We start from the raw sequence: 19,536 nt of genomic DNA, 5'->3' as shown, positions 1-19,536 counted from the left end.
GGGGTGGGAGGTAGAGAAATCGGGAATGAAGTTCAACCCGGAAAGAAGGGAAGGGGTGGGGGTAAGCTGTTCTAAAATGTGTTTTTATTTCTCATTGCCCGGCTCTAATTTGATTGGCAATCAATGAAATTAATTTCCTCAGCGCACCGCCCCACCCGCCGCCATGGGAAGGTGCATCACCGCATCGTGGCCGCCAGGGGGCGCTGCTGGCAGGGAAATGTCTCCTGGGGAGGCCGCCCCGGGATGCCGGGATCCACCGGGATCCACCGGGGTGCCAGGCTCAGGCCCCGGGAGCGGGGAGCGAGCGAGCGGCTGTGGTCTGCCACATACAAATTACATTATTTAGTTATTATATATTGTATTAGTGCATACAAATGTTTTAAGGCCGGGTGTCGACAGCATGGTGAGGCCAGACTCTTTCCAGTGGTTCCCAGCGGCGCAACGTTGGACAACGGGTATAACGAAACACAGGGAGTTGCGTCTGAATATGAGGGAGAAGTTCTTCACTGCGAGGGTGACAGAACACCAAAACAGGCTGCTCGGATAGGCTGTGGAGTCTCCTTCCCTGGAGACACTCAAACCCCACCTGGATGCAATCCTGTGCAATCTGCTCCAAGCGAACCTACTTTAGCAGGGGGATTGGACAGGATGGTCTCCAGAGGTCCCTTCCAACCCCTGGCACTCCATGATTGTGTGACCACGACCGGCACACAGAGAGTTCTGTTGCTGCAGACAGCAAAAGAAAAAGGTGTGCTGATGCTCACTGTAAATGTCAGAGCACTCGAGACAGCTCAGAGCTTGTAAATGGGAAGAGGAAAAATCGCGACTGGCATGTCTGTCATGGATGTAAAGGGCCTCCTCACTTGGCCAGCGGCAGCACAGGCTTCACCACGTTTGGGCTGGGAACAGACATGTAGAGGAAAATGCTGAGCCTGGCTTTTTCCCTGGGGTATTTTGCAGTGTGACATTTATCTTCTGCACTCCAAGTATCAGCTGTTTGTACAGGAAATTTTCCACTTCGCTTTTCTGGGGAGCCAAGCTCTGCCTCAGCACTGGGCAGCTTCCTGTAGCTACAGGACCACTGTGCATTCCCTCTGCTATTGAAGGGATGGGGTCTGTCCAGCTTCAATGTACTCCTGCAACATCTTCTCAGTGGCACTAGGCAGATATATTAACAACAGTGAAGCCTTTGCAGTCTGCTTGCATTTTCCCTTCTCCTTCGCCCACATTGCTCAACTATCTTTACTTTGGCTCCAGCGAGGTCACTTCACTGCTTTGCAAGTAAATTTTCCTCCAGGGCAGCTAAATTTCTAACTTGGAGGGAAAATAAGGGGTTGAAGAAGCCTGGGGAAACCATGAAGCATTTGAACAACAACTTCAGGAAGAGCCAGGCCTCAGGGACATGTCACACAAATGTCAGCATATACACATTGCTCTCTTTCCCCCCTGTGTCATTTCAGAAATACCTGAAAGACATATGTAAGATAGTGTGAGTGCCAGTATGTTCACCTGCAGTTAGTCTTTCATTCCTGTTGTGGGGGAAGACAGATTTAGCTAGAGAAAACAAAAGCCAGCAGGAAGCAGAGGAGCTTAACTGTATGGCTAGAAGTGCTAGTTATTAGGAGGAGAGCTGGGTCTTTTGTTGGAATGAACATATGCCTCTCCTCCCTCTGCAATGCCTGTCATCCCCTGGGACATCCTGATTTCTGGCCTGCTAGTCCCCAGTGTCGCTTTCCCTTAAGCCTTGGACAGCAAGCACGAGCTATTGCTGTCAGCCCACAGCAAGAACCTGCTCTGTGCCTTGAGCTAATTGCGGCTCTGCCCTTGACACTCCTTGGGGCACAAGGCAAGTCAATCTGTGAATATAACTTTTCCCCCACACCCAGCTTTAAAATGGGGAGGAGATGCCTTTCTCCATTTCCCCATGGGATTTTGAGAGCCCTGCTCCCTGCAGGCTCCTGCTTGTTCCATGCACATAGAGCCTGTTGGGCATCTGACCATCTGCCTGAGCAAATGCCGGGTTTGTTTGCTCCCTGCTGGGGCAGGGCAGTGCCGGGGTGTGCCGCTTGCTGAGAAGCCAACCCTGACTGCGTGTTTGCACAAACAGATGCAGTGGGCTCTGCTTGACAGGGGTATTTTTAAATCCACTCTAGACCCTTGTCAAAGCCAGCTGTTCTACAAGCGAGTTGAAGGGCATTGCCAAAGCTGAGCGTCAGGAGAGCCAGTGTACCCTGCAATTTGGAATTAAAGGGCCTCTATTCATAAGAGTTGAGCAAGGCACTTCATGGCCCCAAAGACATGGTCCTGTCTTCTCTGTGCCCTTGGAAGAAATAACTCTGTTCACTAGTGGACTGGCAGCTCCAGCTCCAGCTCTCCCCAGGAGACCTGCACTGGGGATTTGGGTGGGTTTTGTTCCTTTAATTGTGAGGAGCTGGGCTATGGTGCTGTGACTGGGCTGGTGTATGTCGTGCAGCCAAAAGACTGTTCATACCTGTCACCTCAGGGGTCAGGTGCTTGTTGTGTCCAACTGTTTGTCAAACCTCAGCACGCTGGAGGTGCCTGCTGGCACAGTGTGGCAGGTAAAACACACAGGTTACACGTTTGGCCATGGGACAATGAGGCTGCATTCCCAAATCTGGACTTGGGGGAGAGGATCTGAGGAAAAGCACAGCTCATCCCATAGACCTGTGGACATCACTACCAAGGTGCAAAACTGACACCGAGGGAGGGAGGAGGTTGAGGTGGCATGGGAGACATACGAGACCATGGCTCATGTGCTGCACGACAGCAGATACCTGCAGTGCTGCAACACAGCCTGAGGTGGAAAAGGTTATTTTTACTGTGGCTTTGGAAAGTCCCTTGCAACTGATGCCATAGAAAAGGGGTGGGTTGTCTGATTGTTTTTCCTCCTCTCACGTTTCTGGCAAGAGGGGCCAGCTCAAGGCAGGCGCTGTAGAGCAGGACCATGAATCAGGAGGGCTGGGCTCCTGGCCTGCCTCTCCCTGGGGTTCTTGGGGAAGCTGGGCCAAGTCACAGCCCTGTGAGACACTTGGCTTAGAGCTGAACCACACGGCCAGAACTGCTAACCTTGCAGTTAGGCTTAGGCTTCCCCTTAGCCTTGTCCCACATTCCCTGCCCAGCACAAACTGTGCTCAGAGCTCGCTTGGTCTGCTCATACCTTGTGGCCTCAAAACAGAGCCCGAGGGATTGGAGCCTTTGCTGGAGGCAAGGCTCACCTTCAGCATGGGCTGGGCTGGCAGGGACTTTCTCTTCCTTCTTTTCCCTCAGCCACAGCAGCTCTCACCCACAGGAATCTCTCTCACCATGGGGCCAAGCCTCCCACTGGAGGCTCCGGGATACCTTATACCCAGTCTGTGGAAACCTATATTTTTATGCAAGAATGCTCAGTCAAGAAAGGGGAGAGCTAAGGTACAATCGCCTTTCATGTCACAATGCCTTATAACAACTATCACCACCAGGCATAAGACATTCTGCAGGAAGGGGCTTCCAGGCAAAATGTTGAAGTGCTTCCACTTCAGACAGAAAAATGAAGCACTTGTTGGCCCAGAGAAAAAGCGTCTCTACTGACTAAACACCACTGCGCCCTTTGGAAAGAGGCCTGAGTTCTCTCAGCCCTGCTCCAATTTCACAGACAAGAGCAAAGCACGCGCTAGAGAACAAATGGGATCTGGAGCTCCTCTCCCTCGTGCGTGTTATCATTAGATTACAAGGTCCAAGTCATTCTTTCCTTCTCATTTGATTTTTTCTCTGGAGAATGAAGATTAAGAGGCTCAAGCAGTCCTAACGCCCACGTTTGTTGAAGGCCAGAGTCCCGTGGCCTCCCCCGGGTTCACACCTGCTGGCGCACACGCCAGTGCGCACTGGGGAGCCTGTTGCCACCTCTAATCAGATTTTTCTTATTTCAGCACAAGCTGCCCAAATCCCAGGACAGAAGTTTATGGTTTAAAGATTCCTGGCACTCTGCTGTATCAAATAAGGTTTGACGTTGCAGGACTGTACACTGCGTGTTGGCAGAGATCCATTCATACGATCCAAACTCCCCTGAGTCTGGGAAGGAAGAGGAGAGGCTGCAGACCAAGCACTGCAGACCAAGCATCCCCAGCTTCTTTCTCTCTCTGGATTACAACCTTCTTTCCTGTCCTCATTCTGATGAACTGTGTCCTGCAATCACACAGCTCCCTCAGATAGTAATTTCAGATAAATTGTGAGTTCCTGGTGGGAGGACTCCCTTAGGCAGAAGAATCACCTTGACTGAATGCACCAAAGGCAATTGGGAGTTCTGTGGTTATAGCAAAGTCGCACTAGAAAAGACCTCATTTTCATTTAATTAGGGATGTGTCCCCATCTGCTGGGAAATATTATTATGGTGCTTAATTTCATCTTCACCTCTTCTTTTGCTTTTTATTCTTTCAAAGACCTAAGCAAGCTGAGCCTGGGGAAGACTCAGTTACTTTGAGATGTGTTGGCAATATCTACTTCAGGACTGGCTTCTTGTAAAATAAGCTGCCAGGGGCCTGGAAAGTGTAATTTTACTGTAAGACCATGCCTTTTTCCCCCTCTCTCTTGCAGACACACACACAACTTTTTCAAAGTTTTCCTTACCGCTTACTCATGTGGTCCAATGACTGCTTGCCCTGGAAAAGGCTGCCCTCGCAGGGATGGGGCCCAATGCCCTGTTCCCCATTGGCCTTGCACATCTCTGCCTGCACAAACACCAGGGTGTCACTTCACTCCTCATATTACAGCCAGGTTTGTATGCCTTCAAGTGCTCCATGTCCAGGTCGTGCAGAAAAGAGCAGCTCACAGCACTGACCCCTCACTCTCTGGGCACCTCTGTGGGGGTCACATTCACTTTGTCAAGGACAGGCATTCCTCAGCAACACTCCATTAGATGCTTTTTCCAAGCACCAGCTGGAAGCCCTGTGTTCTCATGTGACTCCAGGGGCTGAGGCAATGGACACGTGTCTCTTTGTTAAACCAGCCTTGGAGACTAGCCCCACCCCAGGAACTCAGAGCACAGCCAAGCACTCTTCGGATTCAGGCTCGAAATGTCAGAGGATCAAACTTAAATCACCGGCTCCAAGGACTGCGATTCTGGAGATGGTCCCTCATCGACCCGCAAGCGACCACTGACAGCGAGCACCACCCCTGGGGCTGGAGGGGCAGCTTGTGGTCAGGCTAAGCTGGGCTGCGGTCGCCAGCCCCCTGCCAGCCAGGGCTGCAGAAGTGATGCTTCAAAGTGCATTGAGCTCCAAAGGCAGTGCTGCTCATCTCTCTCCATCTGCTGAAACCAGTTGGCAAAGGAGGGAAGGAATTAAGCACTGCGTGGGGTCTGGCTATCCAGAAAGACAAGAGAAAAAAACCCCACAGGGATAGAAATAAAGGGTGATCAGTAATCATGCCTTTAATAGCTTGCAATGTTTTTTTTTTTAATTCCAGGCAACTAAGATGTATATTTGTTGTGTGTATCTGACATCTGAAAAAAAAAAAATGAGTCCACAATCCGTTCCACTTCTTCCCTTTTCTAAAGCACAAAAATTAAAGTATCAGTCACCCCAATATACCACAGTTTAATGAAAGAAAAGGGATCGTTCTGTTTTTACAATTCAGCGTCACCTTTTATCTGAAGCATTAGCTAGAGTTTTAGCTAAAGAACTGTCTTACAGCAAATAGGAAAACTCAGAACTTAGGCTGTCCAGAAAAATTCAAGAAATTTCCACTCCCTGCTCTCAAACTCCACTTCCTAATAAAGCCTCAAAGTAACATTTTCCTGCTAGAAAACAAAAGACCCCAAAAACTCTTCCAACACACCAGGGAAACACTGTCTGTACCACAGAGCTTATTAAACTTAAAACATTAGCAGTGCAACAATTTCCCATTCTACAACTTTAATGCAGAACTTGAGTTCACATCAGGATGAGCAAGGACAGAAAACACCAGACTGTAAGTAGCCTTTGGTGCCTGGGGCTCCTAAATGGCCTCCTACTCTTGATTTTGATATCCAGTAAATGCTCTGAGCTTTGAAAGCACCTGCAGGCTTGGGGACCTCAGCCCACTCAGCGGTTCAGGATGACACCTTTCCAGCATCCCCTTGGTGAACTCAGCTCAACCCTACCTTGCACAGACAGGACTGGAATTCAGATGGGAAGACACTGAGGACCCTCCTCTCTCACTGGTGCTGGGGCTCAGCACTTCGCATGATTCAGCCGAGCAGCTCTGGCCACGAGCCCATATTCTCTGCTATTGCTGGTTTCTGTAAATGCAGGATCTTTATTGGCAATAGAGCACAGCCTTGATGGAGGGGGGTTGCTCTTGCCTTCTTCCCACTGTGGGGTACATGGGCACCGTGTACCTGGGGCTGCTCCTCATCAGACTGCTTGGGAGCTGATGGGATTGGCCTGTGCTCTAAAAAAACATAGATCACATACAGGGAAATGGGAGCCAGGCAGAAACAGCTCAACTGGCTGATGTATCCATCTGTTCCATAGTACTGAATAGGAAACCTCTGATCTAGGGAAAAACAAAACTTAAAAGATTACAAAACAAAGCAAAAACGTGACCTTTACTGCTTTTTCATCTCCTGCTGTTCTGACTAAAGGACTTGACCTATAAGTGCAGCTAACTCCAGAGACGAAGGTACTCTTTCACAGTCTTGTGTGTGTGTGTGCAGCACTAGAAGCAAGTCACAATGACAGGTGTGAAGGAACAACATTGCAGTCCTCAGAAGACCTGCTCTGTGCACTTGCCAGCAGCTTGGGTTTGCTGATAAAGTTAAGCAAAGAGGTTCATTCTTCTTGAGCACAAATGAAAATCTGTCACACCAGGTTCTATTACAGAGAGATTCTAAACTGACATAAATAATTATAGTCTTGATTAAAAATAATATATTATTCTAGATTTTTGGTTTTTTAGTTCTCATGTAAAACCCCTATATTCTTGACATCTAGGAACAAAGACAAAATAAAAACCAGGCACTTGCTGTGCCTTCTCAAGCACTATTGTGGTGTTTAAGGGACACAGAGGAAGTTAACAACTCAGTTTAATGTCTACAGTGGAAAACAAGAGGAGTTCTTCATGCCGTCGGCTTTTTCAAGTCTCGGATTTGCTTAATCAGGTAGTTCTTCTCATCAGTGAATTGTTCGTCGTCAGTCCTCTCTTTCTGGAAATTGCTCAGAAACTCAATTAGCTTGGGTTGGTTTTTCAACAGGATCTCCACAATAGGCTGTGTTTTGTTTGGACTGGCCACAAAAACCTAACATGCAAACAAAAATCAGGCATAGAGAGACAGTGAGGGGGTGGGGACAGAGAGAAAGAGAGAAGAACATCAGTGACAACATACCCATAAAGTTATTCTCTAACAAGTCAGCTGAAGGCTGGCAGGCGGATACTCCGCTGCTACACACCTTGTCCCAAGGCAGACAGAGAGGAGTTTAAACATGTTGGTTCAAGAACAAATTGAAGCAAAGCTATGCCCATGTGTGGTATCGCTTCCCTTTCATTTTGCTCTTTGTTGATAAAAACTTTTGATTGTAAACCCAGCTGTCCAAAGCAAGCTATCAATTCTCAGCCTCTTCCACCCACGAGACAAATACATAGAAATTAATTATCAGGAGGATGGAAAAGCTTTGTGTCAGTATTGATATCATTTCCATATTAAACCAGGCCTAAAATTAGACTTGCCAGCTTTGTTTTGGCTTGGAAAAATATGTCAGAGGCCCAACTTCCCTCTACCTAATCCATTCATGGGAGCGTGGAAACTTACAGCACCAGGAGCAGGATGGTGTGCCCAGCACCTTCACAGCCCTCGCGGAGCAGTGGAGGTTGGTGATGGAGGGAGGTGACTTGAGACACAGATGCTCACTGGGCACAGCACTGGGGACTTACTGGTCTTCTGCAACAGCAGGTTTTAAGGATAAACCTACCCATGCTCTGATTTTTTCCCCTGTAATCCCAAAAGCTGCAGTTTTCCAGCTCTGAATATTATCCCTTACACCGCAACACCGTTTCTTTAAGTTTTTCCCCTGCGTTAAGTGCCAGCTGAGGATGGTAAACCTAAGGCTGGTTGCAAAGGCCAGTGATGCTGAGCTCTATTTTCAGGGACCTCAGCCTGCAGAGATGTGGGCTCTGCGGACATCAGCCAGGAGGGGCAGGTGAGGCAGGGGGCCTGCGGTGGGAACACACGTGCAGCAACCCTGGGAGGAGTTCCCACATCTGGCTCGCACTGAGGTTACCATGGCTGGTCAACAAAACACGGCCTGAGCACTTGTGCAACGACGGAAATAACTTCAGTTGTTCTCTACCCAATGAGAAGAAACTAAGGATGGACAGAACTGGAAAGCACCCAGTTTCCCTCCAAGCCTGTCCAAACCAGAATGAAAACAAACATCTGCTGACAGTACAGAATGGCATGTTGTCTGTCCGACAGCAGGGGCACCACCGCTGGCCCAGCCATGGAGCTGATGGCTCCAGACCTGGGGGCCTCTTCCACAGATTCATTTACCTCCACTGAGGTCGTGCCCACATGAGAACCTGGGCCACGTCCAGCTGCACAGGGAGGAGCTGTGCTGCGTGAGGAGGAACACTCACACTCTGCTGGGGGCCTGCCTTACAGCCCCTTGTCCCCAGAAACAACACCTGGTACAGCCTAGGGCAGGGTTCAGACTGGACCCTCTGTTAGGCTTCATACATTACAATAGAGGATGTTCCACACTACCGCTTGTATCAAGTGCCACATAAGGGGAATGTGTGGAAGGAATGGGGTTCAACACACATCAACAGTGCCACACAGTATTTCTGCCCAAACAGGAAGGTAAGAGTACTTTTTTATTCCATTAAGGTGAGGCAAAGCATCTACTCTTAAACCCTGGCATCCTGATGTTGTAACAGCCCTAACCTCTGCCTATGCTTTTATCTCCTCTGGATCCCTCCTCCTCAGGCTGGTCCCTAGGAGTCCCTGCTTCAAGGTGCTCTGCAGAAAGAACTGCAACCTCTGCTATGCTGGGTGAACACTTCAAGACTCCAAGTGTACTACGAAGTTTTCCTTGATCCAGTCGCCAGGCTGTGGTCCCTGTGACAGCACAGTATCTACAGTTATTCACACAGGCCTCCTCACCCTTCTCTGATTACCCTGAGCTATAATCCTAAATAATTCCTTTTTTACTCCTACTTGCCACTTTAAACTTCTCAAGAGTAGCACCAACAGACTCCACTCTCAAGGACCCCTTCAGAGCACCCGTTCTGGAAAACAGCTCTCCTGCACAATGTCCCAGGTACTCAGAAGGCAGTTTTGTACCAGGGACACACCAATCCCTGGGTGGGACAGCCAGTTTACAGCTCTCACTACACCTGATGGACTGTCAACAACTAAGTGTTCTGTTGCTGCCTGCAGCATATGAAAGCAGGATCTCCTCCTTTGCAAATAACTTTGATACACTGTTGTTGATGTATTGGTTCCCCCTAGACTGGGATATAAAGGGTCTGGGGATGTACATCACTACTGAACATACTTTACAGCTTTCCAGTCTGTGCTTTACCTAGGGAATCTTGAAATTTCATGTGTGCAGATGTTTGGCTCAGCTAAGACTGCAGCAGTTCATATTCTCAGCTGGAGCTGCCCTAGGATGCAGCTCCCCATGTGCTGACCTACAGCAGGTGATCGCGCTGATGGAGGCTGGATACTCCCAGGATTTGGACAATGATAAGCCCCCAATCATCTGGACAAGCTTCCTTTGAGAAAAGCAGGACGTAAGCCTACAGGCAGGGATGAGGAAAGTAACTGTTTACAGATCTTCATTAAAAGTTTTTAATTTTGGAGTTCAGTTCTACCTTGGTGACCAGGAGAAGAAAACCATCAAGTACGCTGGCAGGACCCACATGTTCAAAAATAATCTGATGATGCAAATGGAAGCCAATAAAGAAGGCCTGACCGTGAAGTGCTAAACATCTTCCTTCAATGAATATTAGGCCTCCCTAATATTTGTCCCTAAATACAGGTGAAGGGTGACTCAAAATGAAGAAATCTAAATAATTCTTCCTGTAAAAGCTATGTGCTCTTCAAACAGAACTGGAAGGTTAGTGGTAAACCTAGTAAATAGCATTGCATATTGGTCCTACCACTGGTATTACCATAGCAAATAATTAAAGAACTTAGTTTAATAGAAGCCATCACATCCTGTTTATCTTCCTGCTTGAATATTTATAGATTATAATCTTCCCCTTGCAAAACTGGCAAACTGAACATTCAAACAAAGATCATCTCAACTGCCAGTCTTGCTCAGTGTCAACAGGGACTCGTAGAGAGAGAATGTTCAAGGACCAGAAAATTCCCGAAATGTTATTCAATACTTTAGCTAAGCAAACAAAATCAATTCTACCTGTATCAACTGATCAACTTCACATAGCCCAGGAGTAGGACCACCATGAGACTTTACTTTAAAAAGAGTCCCCCTCATTCAGAACTCTGTATGGTCACAGAGGGGAAGATCAATCCCTAAAATAGAAATCATTATTAATGCTTTCTGGAATATTTCTACTAAAACGAAGTTGAACCTAACCACAGAGAAATTAGTTTCACCTGTAGTTTTATTATGAAAGGGTGAGTTTTCTAGAGCACTAAATTCAGATAGCTGAGAGAGATGGAGACCCAAAATAAAGAGAGCACTCATATAAAAATTCCAACTCTAAATACAGCTGTTTAGGCACAGTTCTGTTTTGTGAATATTTGCAAAAGGCCTGGAATGAAAATCAACTCTGAAGCTTTAAAAATTGTCCAAAGTGGAACAGTTCCTATCTTCTCCATTAAAAGTCATACTGTATTTCTTCAAACAAACATCAAAATTACATGATTAGAGACTTTGACCTTATTTCCTTACAATTAATAACCAGGCATTACCATCCTCTGGGACTACAGCAGAGCAAAAGTGATTACAGAGGTTGGATGCCCTGGACTGAGTATTTTAAAACTTACTCTGGGGTCATGCACAATCTTACTGTCAGGAAACTGCACAGAGGAGCCTTACGATTTGTGTTGCTTGTAGCACAATGCTTTGCATAATAGTTCCTGCCCTTTAAGCTCTCCAGCTAAGAAACAGAGAGGACACATCCCTACAAATGTGGTTTCAGCTTCATACCAAGAGGAAACTGCTGGTATGGTCAAATTATGTGAGGCCATTTGCAGAGCAAGCTGCAGGAGGTAGCTCGTAATGTGCACGAAAGAGAATGGAAAAATTAAACTAAGGTCACAACACAGTGTACCCATTCTATTTTTAGATTTAAACAGTAAAATATATCTTGCTAAATGTCTGCTTAAGAATGAGAAAGTTGCATAACCCCAGTTCACTGCTACAGGGTGTTTTCCTCAAAATAATCTAATTGTTTACGTGAAAGCCAAGAGAGCTTGTTGTTAACTTTTATTTGTAAATATGTAAGGTCAAAGGAATACCTGCACTGCATTCACCTACATCTGACAGATCTGGTCTCCCCTACAAACAGGCAAACTCCAAGTAGGTTCCACTACTCAAACATATCACAAACCCATCACAGAAGCTGGAGAGCCTTTTCCAATACTTGGGAAGTCTTCAGTGTGTGTGTTCAAGACTGACATCTCTCCACTGAAATCACTGCAGAGAAGAACCGGGGACTTTTATAAGCCTACAACTCTAGGCGACCCCCTTGGATTATTTATGGAGGAGGAGGGAAGGGGGTGAGGTGTGTTAGCCTTTCACAATGATTAAATACTGGGTAATCCTTGTGCATTGTCTGGGACATCCAGCTCTACAAAGCAGCTGCAGACATTCAGGATGGTGCTGAAAGGTAGAAGCTCCATTTTGCCCAGGGAAAAGGAAGAGAAGGAGCTGGAGTTAGTAGGAAAATCAAGCATCTCCACAGTGGAGAATGGAAAGAGGCACTGCAAGTGGGCAGTCTGTTTGTCTTCATTTTCCCACCCAGAGCAACCTGGATGAATGAAATATTGTCAGAACTTGGGGGTATTGGCTTGTTCAGCCACAAAATGTTCCTGCACTAGAAGTACTCATCATTTTAATCTCTCTTACAGTTTCAAATCTTTAATAATTAGAAATTGCCTCAGGGAGTAAGAGTCATGAGCCTTTTTTTGGGTCAGCTGGGGCATGGGAGTGTTGGAATCTGGATGCTTACAAAACAAACACTTTTTCATTTCTACTGTGTCTAACTGGTGAAACATCTAAATCAGGTAATTTAAACCCAAATCTTTTGGCAGCTCAGACAGAGCAGTAAGTATCTACTTCTCAGCAGACCTTGATTCCAAATCACTGTGGTTAGTCTACTGTAATTTCAGCCAAGACTGCACAGGTATTTTGCAAGCATAACTTAAAAATGTAGGCACAGTTTAAAATTTATGAGATTAAAAGCTGAGGACAAGATTCCTCTCCCAGTTACATTAACATGGAATTATTACAGCTGACAAGAGAACCTGGCTGAAGGACACAAACCCAGAAACAGAAGGCAGGGACACTGCAGAACAGGGCACAAACACTCAGTCTCTTAAATATTTAAGGATTTCCTTCAGTAGTTCTCAAGTAGTTAGAACTCAATTTAAGAAGTGAAATCAGAGGGAAAAGACCTTCTCTGACCCTCTCTACAAAGCTAATTCACAATGCGATTTTCTATGACATAGCCTGTAATGACCCTTGCCCCCTCGGGAGAAGCTGAATGCTTCCACATCCAGGGAACCCAGATCCTCAGCAAGGAGGATCCTAAAAGGGGAGCTCTGCTGCACCTCTACAGTTACTCTCGTGTGCTGTTGGTGGTTACAAAGGAGCCACTTCCAGCTGATCAGCTTCTGCTCTGAGTCTGCAGTTTCCCCACAAGGAGCACCGTGCGTGAGGCAGCGTGAGGAATGCCATGGCACTGCTGAAATGCTGCTGATTGGTACCACTGGAAAAAAACCAACAGCATCCCACTGAGCTGAGTATCTCAGGACAGAGCTTGGCCCTCCCTTTGAACTGAAGAGACACAATGTCACTGCTGCTCCCTCTTTGTTTTGCTGGGCACTCCAAGGTCCAAGCATTATGTCTACCTGGCAGCAACTGCTAGTGGTCAAGCAAGGCTGAGCCTGCAATATTCCCACTCTAACTGGAAATGGGATGCAGCATACTGAAAAAGGAAAGGAAGGGAGGAATGAGAAGGTAGAATGGGAGCAACAGCAACGCATGACATGGTTGCACACTGGATTCCTTTCAAGTTATTCCAAGTCCTTTTGAATGCCTCTTAAAATAACTGAAATCAGCCATTCCCAAGGCATGGGTTATGCCTATCATTAATTCAGGAACAGCAACTCATGTGTTTCATAAATAAAAATCTGGCATTTATTCACAGCACGGCTAAGAGAGCACAATCCTCTGATACCTTCCCCTCATAGGCATCTCAAAGACTGCAAGTGTTTGGAGCCTCACTTCTTGCTTATCTTGGAACCACATACCTCTTGATAAGGAAGAAGAGTAGAAGTTACTACTTCAGTTGACTACGGAGGGAGTCAGCAAGGGAACAGCTTACCAAGCTGCTTATTTCAGGAAGGGATTTTTTTTCTAATCTTCCTTGAAGATTTTTTTTTTTTATGAAACTAAAAGCTTTTTTGGAGAAGCTGCACATTCTCTAAGCCTCCACACTGAAGATCTGAAAGCTTTTTTTCCAAAGCAGAAGTACAAAACTCAACAAGTCACCCTGAATTTCTGGAGGGTCATGTAGCTTTTTTTGCAATCTTTTGGTGTGATCTGGTATCTTTCTTAACCATCTCGGGGAAGGGATATCTTAACAGGCTCGATTTCTTTTCTGAAAATCATTACTAATTCTGTTTATAGTTTGAAAATAATGTGTTCATTCCAAATTAAAGTTAGTTTTGCATAGTAACAATCCAGTTCGCCCTCTGTCCCAGAGCAGAGAACTCTTTTGATGGGAATTGGTAAACTTCTCACTTATGAACATTAATCATGATGAAAAGAACGACATTGGTTGGGTTTGATAATTGTTTAAGACTGCATTAACGATATCACTGCAAAACAATGGAAGGATTAAACTCATTTCAAACTTAGATTTACTAAATCTTTTTAATAGCAAAATTTTAAAAGCACATTGTGTTTGCACTGGTGCACAGCACCAGCACAATTCACTTTTAGTCTTAATGAAGAGTTTTTAGACTTTTTTTTAATCTTTACCCAGAATCACAGGGTAAAATGACCTAAGAGTTGGGGGAAGGTCCCCTGGATACTACTTAGAAGCTGTGTATTTTGTTACTTATAGCTCATCACTACTTGACTGACTACCTTCAGCCCAAACCAAAATGCTGCTGCTTAAGATCTCGAAGGAAGGCAACCAGAAACCAGAGGTTGAGTGATAGAAAGGTTTTCAATTATGGCATTCTCAAAGGCTGGAAGTCACTGTAAACCTCAACTCTTGCCTTAATTTTCTGGGCTTTCTCTTGTTCACTTTGAAAGACACTTTTATGACTGCCACCTCTACAGCTCATACTGGCTCACCTTGAACACATGGAATGCTTCAAACTGAATGTTGGGGCTTTTATCTCGCAGCAAGTTCATCATCAGCTTCAGATTTTCTGGTTTGCTAATGTACTTTGTCATGATGGCAAAGTTGTGTCGGTCCAGAATCAGTTCACCCAGCAGCTATGGGTACAATTAGAAAAAAACACATTTTTTTTTTCAGTTCATCACATTATTTTTTAACGCAGAGAAAGCAGCAGCATTTTTCAATGTTTCCTTAAGAGGTTTCAATGTCACTACCTTTAAAAACAAAAAAGGGTAACTAGACTTGTTATCATGCAGTTGGTTACTTAATGCCCAGCAATGCTCATCTTCTAAACGCTACAGAAAGGAGAGAGATCCTGCATATGGGCTGGGTGTAGCAGGAGCTGGTATGAGCAGTTAGGACAGAAGCAAGTGCAGTGCAGTGTCCCACAAAGACCCCTTCATTTCATTCATATGTTACATTAACACACCTGTCTGGTTCCATCTGCAGGTTGTGTCAGACTTGGTGCACCAAACAGAGACTATCATGTTACTCTCAAGTTCATTTTAACTTATGTTCTGAACCAAAGTACACATCTGAGGTCAGATGAAAAATGATAGGGCTTGTTCCATAGAAACAGCCCAATGCTTCACCAGACATCCAGAAAACAAAAGACACTGAGCTCCTGTGCACTTAAGAAGAGCATCACAACCTTTAGTTCTTTTTTGTTAGAAAAACAGCTGCTCCACTGAGATGCATACACCTTGATATTTTGCATACCATGGAGTACATATTGAGGAGGAAAGTGCTGCGAGCCTTTACCTTCAAAGATTGTCTCTTTGTCACGTAATTCTCAGAGTTAAGGAGTTTTTCATAATCCTCAAAGATCTAGAGTAACAAGAAAACACAAATGCATCAGATTCATGTCCACTCTTCCTCCTCTTGGTCCTTGCCACCCCAGAGGAGCAGCAGAGGCCACAGCAGTGCCACTCTCTAACATTTCACTGCAATGCCAGGCCTTTTTCCTTGGCTAGTTGTTATGCAGTGAGTTAATGCCCAGAAACACTCCTCTTCCAAGTATTGCAGAGGGGGATACCACATATGGACTGGATGTAACAGGGGCTGGCATGAGCCAACTAGGACAGAAGTAATCCAGAGCCTGTACAGCCTTCTCTTACAGAAGGGTGAATGTGCTGCCAGGACACGTGGGTCTAGCATGTAATGTCCACTCACTCATATCGTGGTCATGACTGGGTGTGTGATTTAATACTGTGCCCAAAATGGTGATGGTGCATCCCAAAAGCTCCTTTTGTGAGGTGCCACCTCGCCTGCTTTCAGCACCCTCACTCACTAAAGCCATTTACCCAGTGAGGATCACAGGAGCCAAGCATGTGCTGGCTTTTGCAGGACTGGGCCAAGGGAATCTTGTCATCAAGAAGACTGAGAGAGAAGGCTACAATATGTCCAAACCATCTACCAAAAAAGTGAAAAAACCCACTGCTGTCTGAGAATCACCTGAAAAAAAATGCTCACTTAGGCAATTAATACTTAAAAATTTAAAATGCTAAATAAATGTAAAATGGGGACTGCTCCAAGTGCAGTGCTTCAGTATTAAGAGAGAAGATTAGCAGAGACACTAATTTTGCTCCAGTTAAGCAGCATTTGTGACTCAGCAATAATTAGCCTGCTCTTTGTTTAACCTTCTTGGTAACTAGAATGAAAGAAATTTGTCTTTTCACTTTGGCAATGAAATAAAGAATAGCTCAGGTAACATAAGAATATAACCCATAGTAATATAATTCCATGATCTGTATCAGTCCAATTTTAGTTGATTCCAATTGAATTTTTCTGACCCACAACTCTGTCCAAAACACAGCCAAAAAATTAAGTGAAAAATGCAGCTAACCAAAGGACTGATTGCCTTAGGATGGTAACAGGAATATTCAGACCTCAGTCCCTCATTTAGGCACACGTAATTTCCAGTAATCTAAAACTTCTTTCAGTAACTCTTCATCTTTGTCCCAAAATATTATAAATAACACCAGCATGGCCCTATCAGTGCTGGGATATCACAAAGCTGTTTCAAACTGTGCACATTTTTGCCTATGATCTATCTACACATAAAGTTTCAGTTCCATTCACATATGAGGAGATACGATGCACACACAGAGGAATAAAACTTGATTTTAAAGTACGAGTTCTCCTGAAAACTTGGCGTGTGTCCCCAGGTGTGTGAAGAGGGGTTACCTGTATTTCACACATCATGGAAGGATTCTGCTCTAGTTTTGCAGTCATAGGTGACTATTTATGTCAAACATGAACCCTCTGCTATTGAAAGCACGCTTTTTCCAGCTAAGCATGAACAGAAATTAAAAATTTGTTTTAGCATTGATACTCACTGGATCGTAATTTTGCTCCAGAAATTCTGCCACCAACGATTTGTGTCGTGTTAAGAGGTCCTGGGGAAGAACAGAGAAAGGTTACCTGAGAGAGTGTGCTCATCTAATGGTCCCTTGATTCTCAAATGTATTTCAGTACTTTTTACCAGAAGGCATTTACAACATGGTTTCTATAGACAACACTGCATTATGTGTTTAGTAGGACTTTTAGGAGAACTCAGTTAATGCTAACAGAATCAATATAAAACTATTCTAATACTCTTTTTATTCCTGTTTCCCTCCCACCTTTTCTTATGTTCATTGGTCACAGTGCACAATACTTATGCTAAACCAGGTTAGAGGAAAGGAAGAAAGTAAACTAACCATTTATGGAGGGATGAGCTATGGTCTCCAAGCCAAAAGTGACCTACATGCTACCTCATAGCTGGAAACTATGCTAAGCTGGATCAACTGCTATTGCTCATCTCTAAGAATACAACAAGGAAGACTCAAATGCAACTGCCATATATAATAACTAATATATTTTGTTATTTAATAATGAAAGTTAGTCACCAATCTAAGTTAGACATCCAGACTCCCTCCCCCTCCAGGCTTCTTCCCCCTCCCTTCCCTCCCCAGGGAAGCAGACTCAGGTAGATGGGATGAATCCCTTCTGCAGATCTTTTTCTGCCCAAAGTTGGCTTACTGACACAAAGTAAGACAGCTTTCTACTTTTTTTACTTTCAGACAGCTGGATGGGATGCCTCCCATGCTAAAAGGCCAACTAATTCAAATTTAAATTAAAAGGAACCTCTCCCACAGAATGGGAATGCTGGTGCTCAGCGACAGAATCTCTTTACTGGATGAATAGCTATGAAACAGAGTGGCCAGTGAAAGGCATTTAAGTATGATTTTGATCTTATTGCTTCTTTTCAAACTGACCACATAAATGCCTGATGAAGTCCAGTCAAGTTGGTACTTTTTTTTGTGAATCAGTTTCTGCTCTCTTTTTCATCCTATTTTCCTTGGTTTCCATCCCCAGTCACAGACTGAAGCTGATGAGGAGCTCAAGCAGATTCACAGATACATCCTCATAAATAAAAAACATCTTTACATACTAATCCTTTAATTTATTTTTACCATCAATTATAAGAGGAAAGCAGAGCCCTACAAAACCCAGTGCATGTTTTCAGTACATTCCTTTATTTAGCAGGACTGCAATGATAGCAGTTTTAAAGGTTGAGTGAAACATGTGAATCACAAGCTTTTATGCAGGGCACTTAGGAGGTAAGAACGACATCCTTCAACAGGGGGCACAAATGGAATATAATCCAAAATGAGTTTTTCACAGAAAATGACAAGAAAGCCTGGAGTGGCAGTATTCAGTCAGCACTCTTTCCAACTGCTGTTTGCACCCTCCACAGCCAACTTGTATCTCTAAACACACGTGTTTTCCTCTGCATTTTTAACAATTCTGTTTTCTCTCTGCAGTGCACCTGGCTGAATTTAATTAAGAAGTACATCTCCAGATCATAAAAAATTTCAGTACTTCCCTACTATAAATATCCTCAGATTTTAATGAACATTTAATTAAGCCCTCCTCTGGTGCACAGACCATCCAAGGCTTTCAGCTCTGAATCAGACACCTCGATGGCAACACTACAAACCGAACATGGGGACAACAGAACCCAAAACATGAGTTCAGTAATCCAGCCAACAAGCAATCACAGCACTTATTTTTCTGGTATTAGAAATGAGGTAGCTCCATATACCATGACTCAATCGCTTCCACATCACTTCTTGCTGTTCCAGCTGTTCAGAGTAACAGACAAATAGGAGATGAGATGAGTAGCTGGTTTATTTCCAGAATTGACCATGTATCAGGTGTTAAGAGGAAATTTAAAAAAAAAAAAACAAAAACAAAAACAAACAATGCAGTTTATACATTTCCCCAAGCATTTAAAAGGTAGTTTCTGACCTATGTCTGAGGATAATTGCCTTCATACTCCTCTCTTTCCAGTGTATGTGAGGATGTAGAATTCTATTTTTAAATCCTGCTAAAAATACACTCAGTTCACAGAGGACAGAAGTACTTTCCACAGCTGTAGTTCCGTGAACAATCAATCCCTCTTTTTTGGGAGGAGGGTTGTAGCAGTCTGCAGTCCTTGCCACAGCTTAACTGATCCTTGTCCCCATCCTGCCTCCTGTTTGGGGTGAAGACTGTCCATCACCAACAACACACTCTGCTGTCATGCTCAAAGCAGGACCCAGGGAAAAGATGCAAATCTCTTCTGTCAAGCTGCGAACTGAGTCCAGGAGCACTTTTGCTTACCACAGACAAATATTCTTCTGAGCATAGGGTAAAATGCCACAAACAGAAGACTTAAATATCTTGGTTATGTTGCATTTTTATAGAGTCCTACACTGTAGACAAGTCCTACTTGTCTGTGCTTCTAGCTAGTTTGATTTTTGTAAGATTTACCTAATGGACACCACAACATTGAAACTTAAAATAAGGGAAAGATGCTGCTATTGATTAGCTGGTGGTGTGAATTGATAATCCTGCTCAAGTCATTACTGAAGAATGCAAAAAAGACAGTTTTCAGTATATATGTAATCACTGAGCTGAACTCTAACGATC

General features: G+C 44.6%; 1 protein-coding gene across 4 annotated transcripts in view; it reads right to left on the bottom strand.

The window, feature by feature from the left end:
* Nucleotides 1-5,410: 5,410 nt before the first annotated feature.
* The window catches only part of CAB39L (calcium binding protein 39 like), a 63,022-nt gene continuing 48,896 nt past the window's right edge, over nt 5,411-19,536 (bottom strand). For all 4 annotated transcript variants that reach the window (XM_032679721.1, XM_032679723.1, XM_032679725.1 and 1 more), the window contains 4 exons: nt 16,917-16,976; nt 15,340-15,405; nt 14,532-14,675; nt 5,411-7,273 (listed from right to left, as the gene is read on the bottom strand). In XM_032679721.1, coding sequence (XP_032535612.1) covers nt 7,094-7,273; nt 14,532-14,675; nt 15,340-15,405; nt 16,917-16,976 — 450 coding nt within the window. In that variant the 3' untranslated portion in view covers nt 5,411-7,093. The remainder of the gene's footprint in view (nt 7,274-14,531; nt 14,676-15,339; nt 15,406-16,916; nt 16,977-19,536) is intronic.

This window comes from Chiroxiphia lanceolata, chromosome 2 (assembly GCF_009829145.1).
Source record: "Chiroxiphia lanceolata isolate bChiLan1 chromosome 2, bChiLan1.pri, whole genome shotgun sequence".
In the NCBI taxonomy this organism is placed as follows: domain Eukaryota; kingdom Metazoa; phylum Chordata; class Aves; order Passeriformes; family Pipridae; genus Chiroxiphia; species Chiroxiphia lanceolata.
This window is presented reverse-complemented; position numbering and strand designations above follow the sequence as displayed.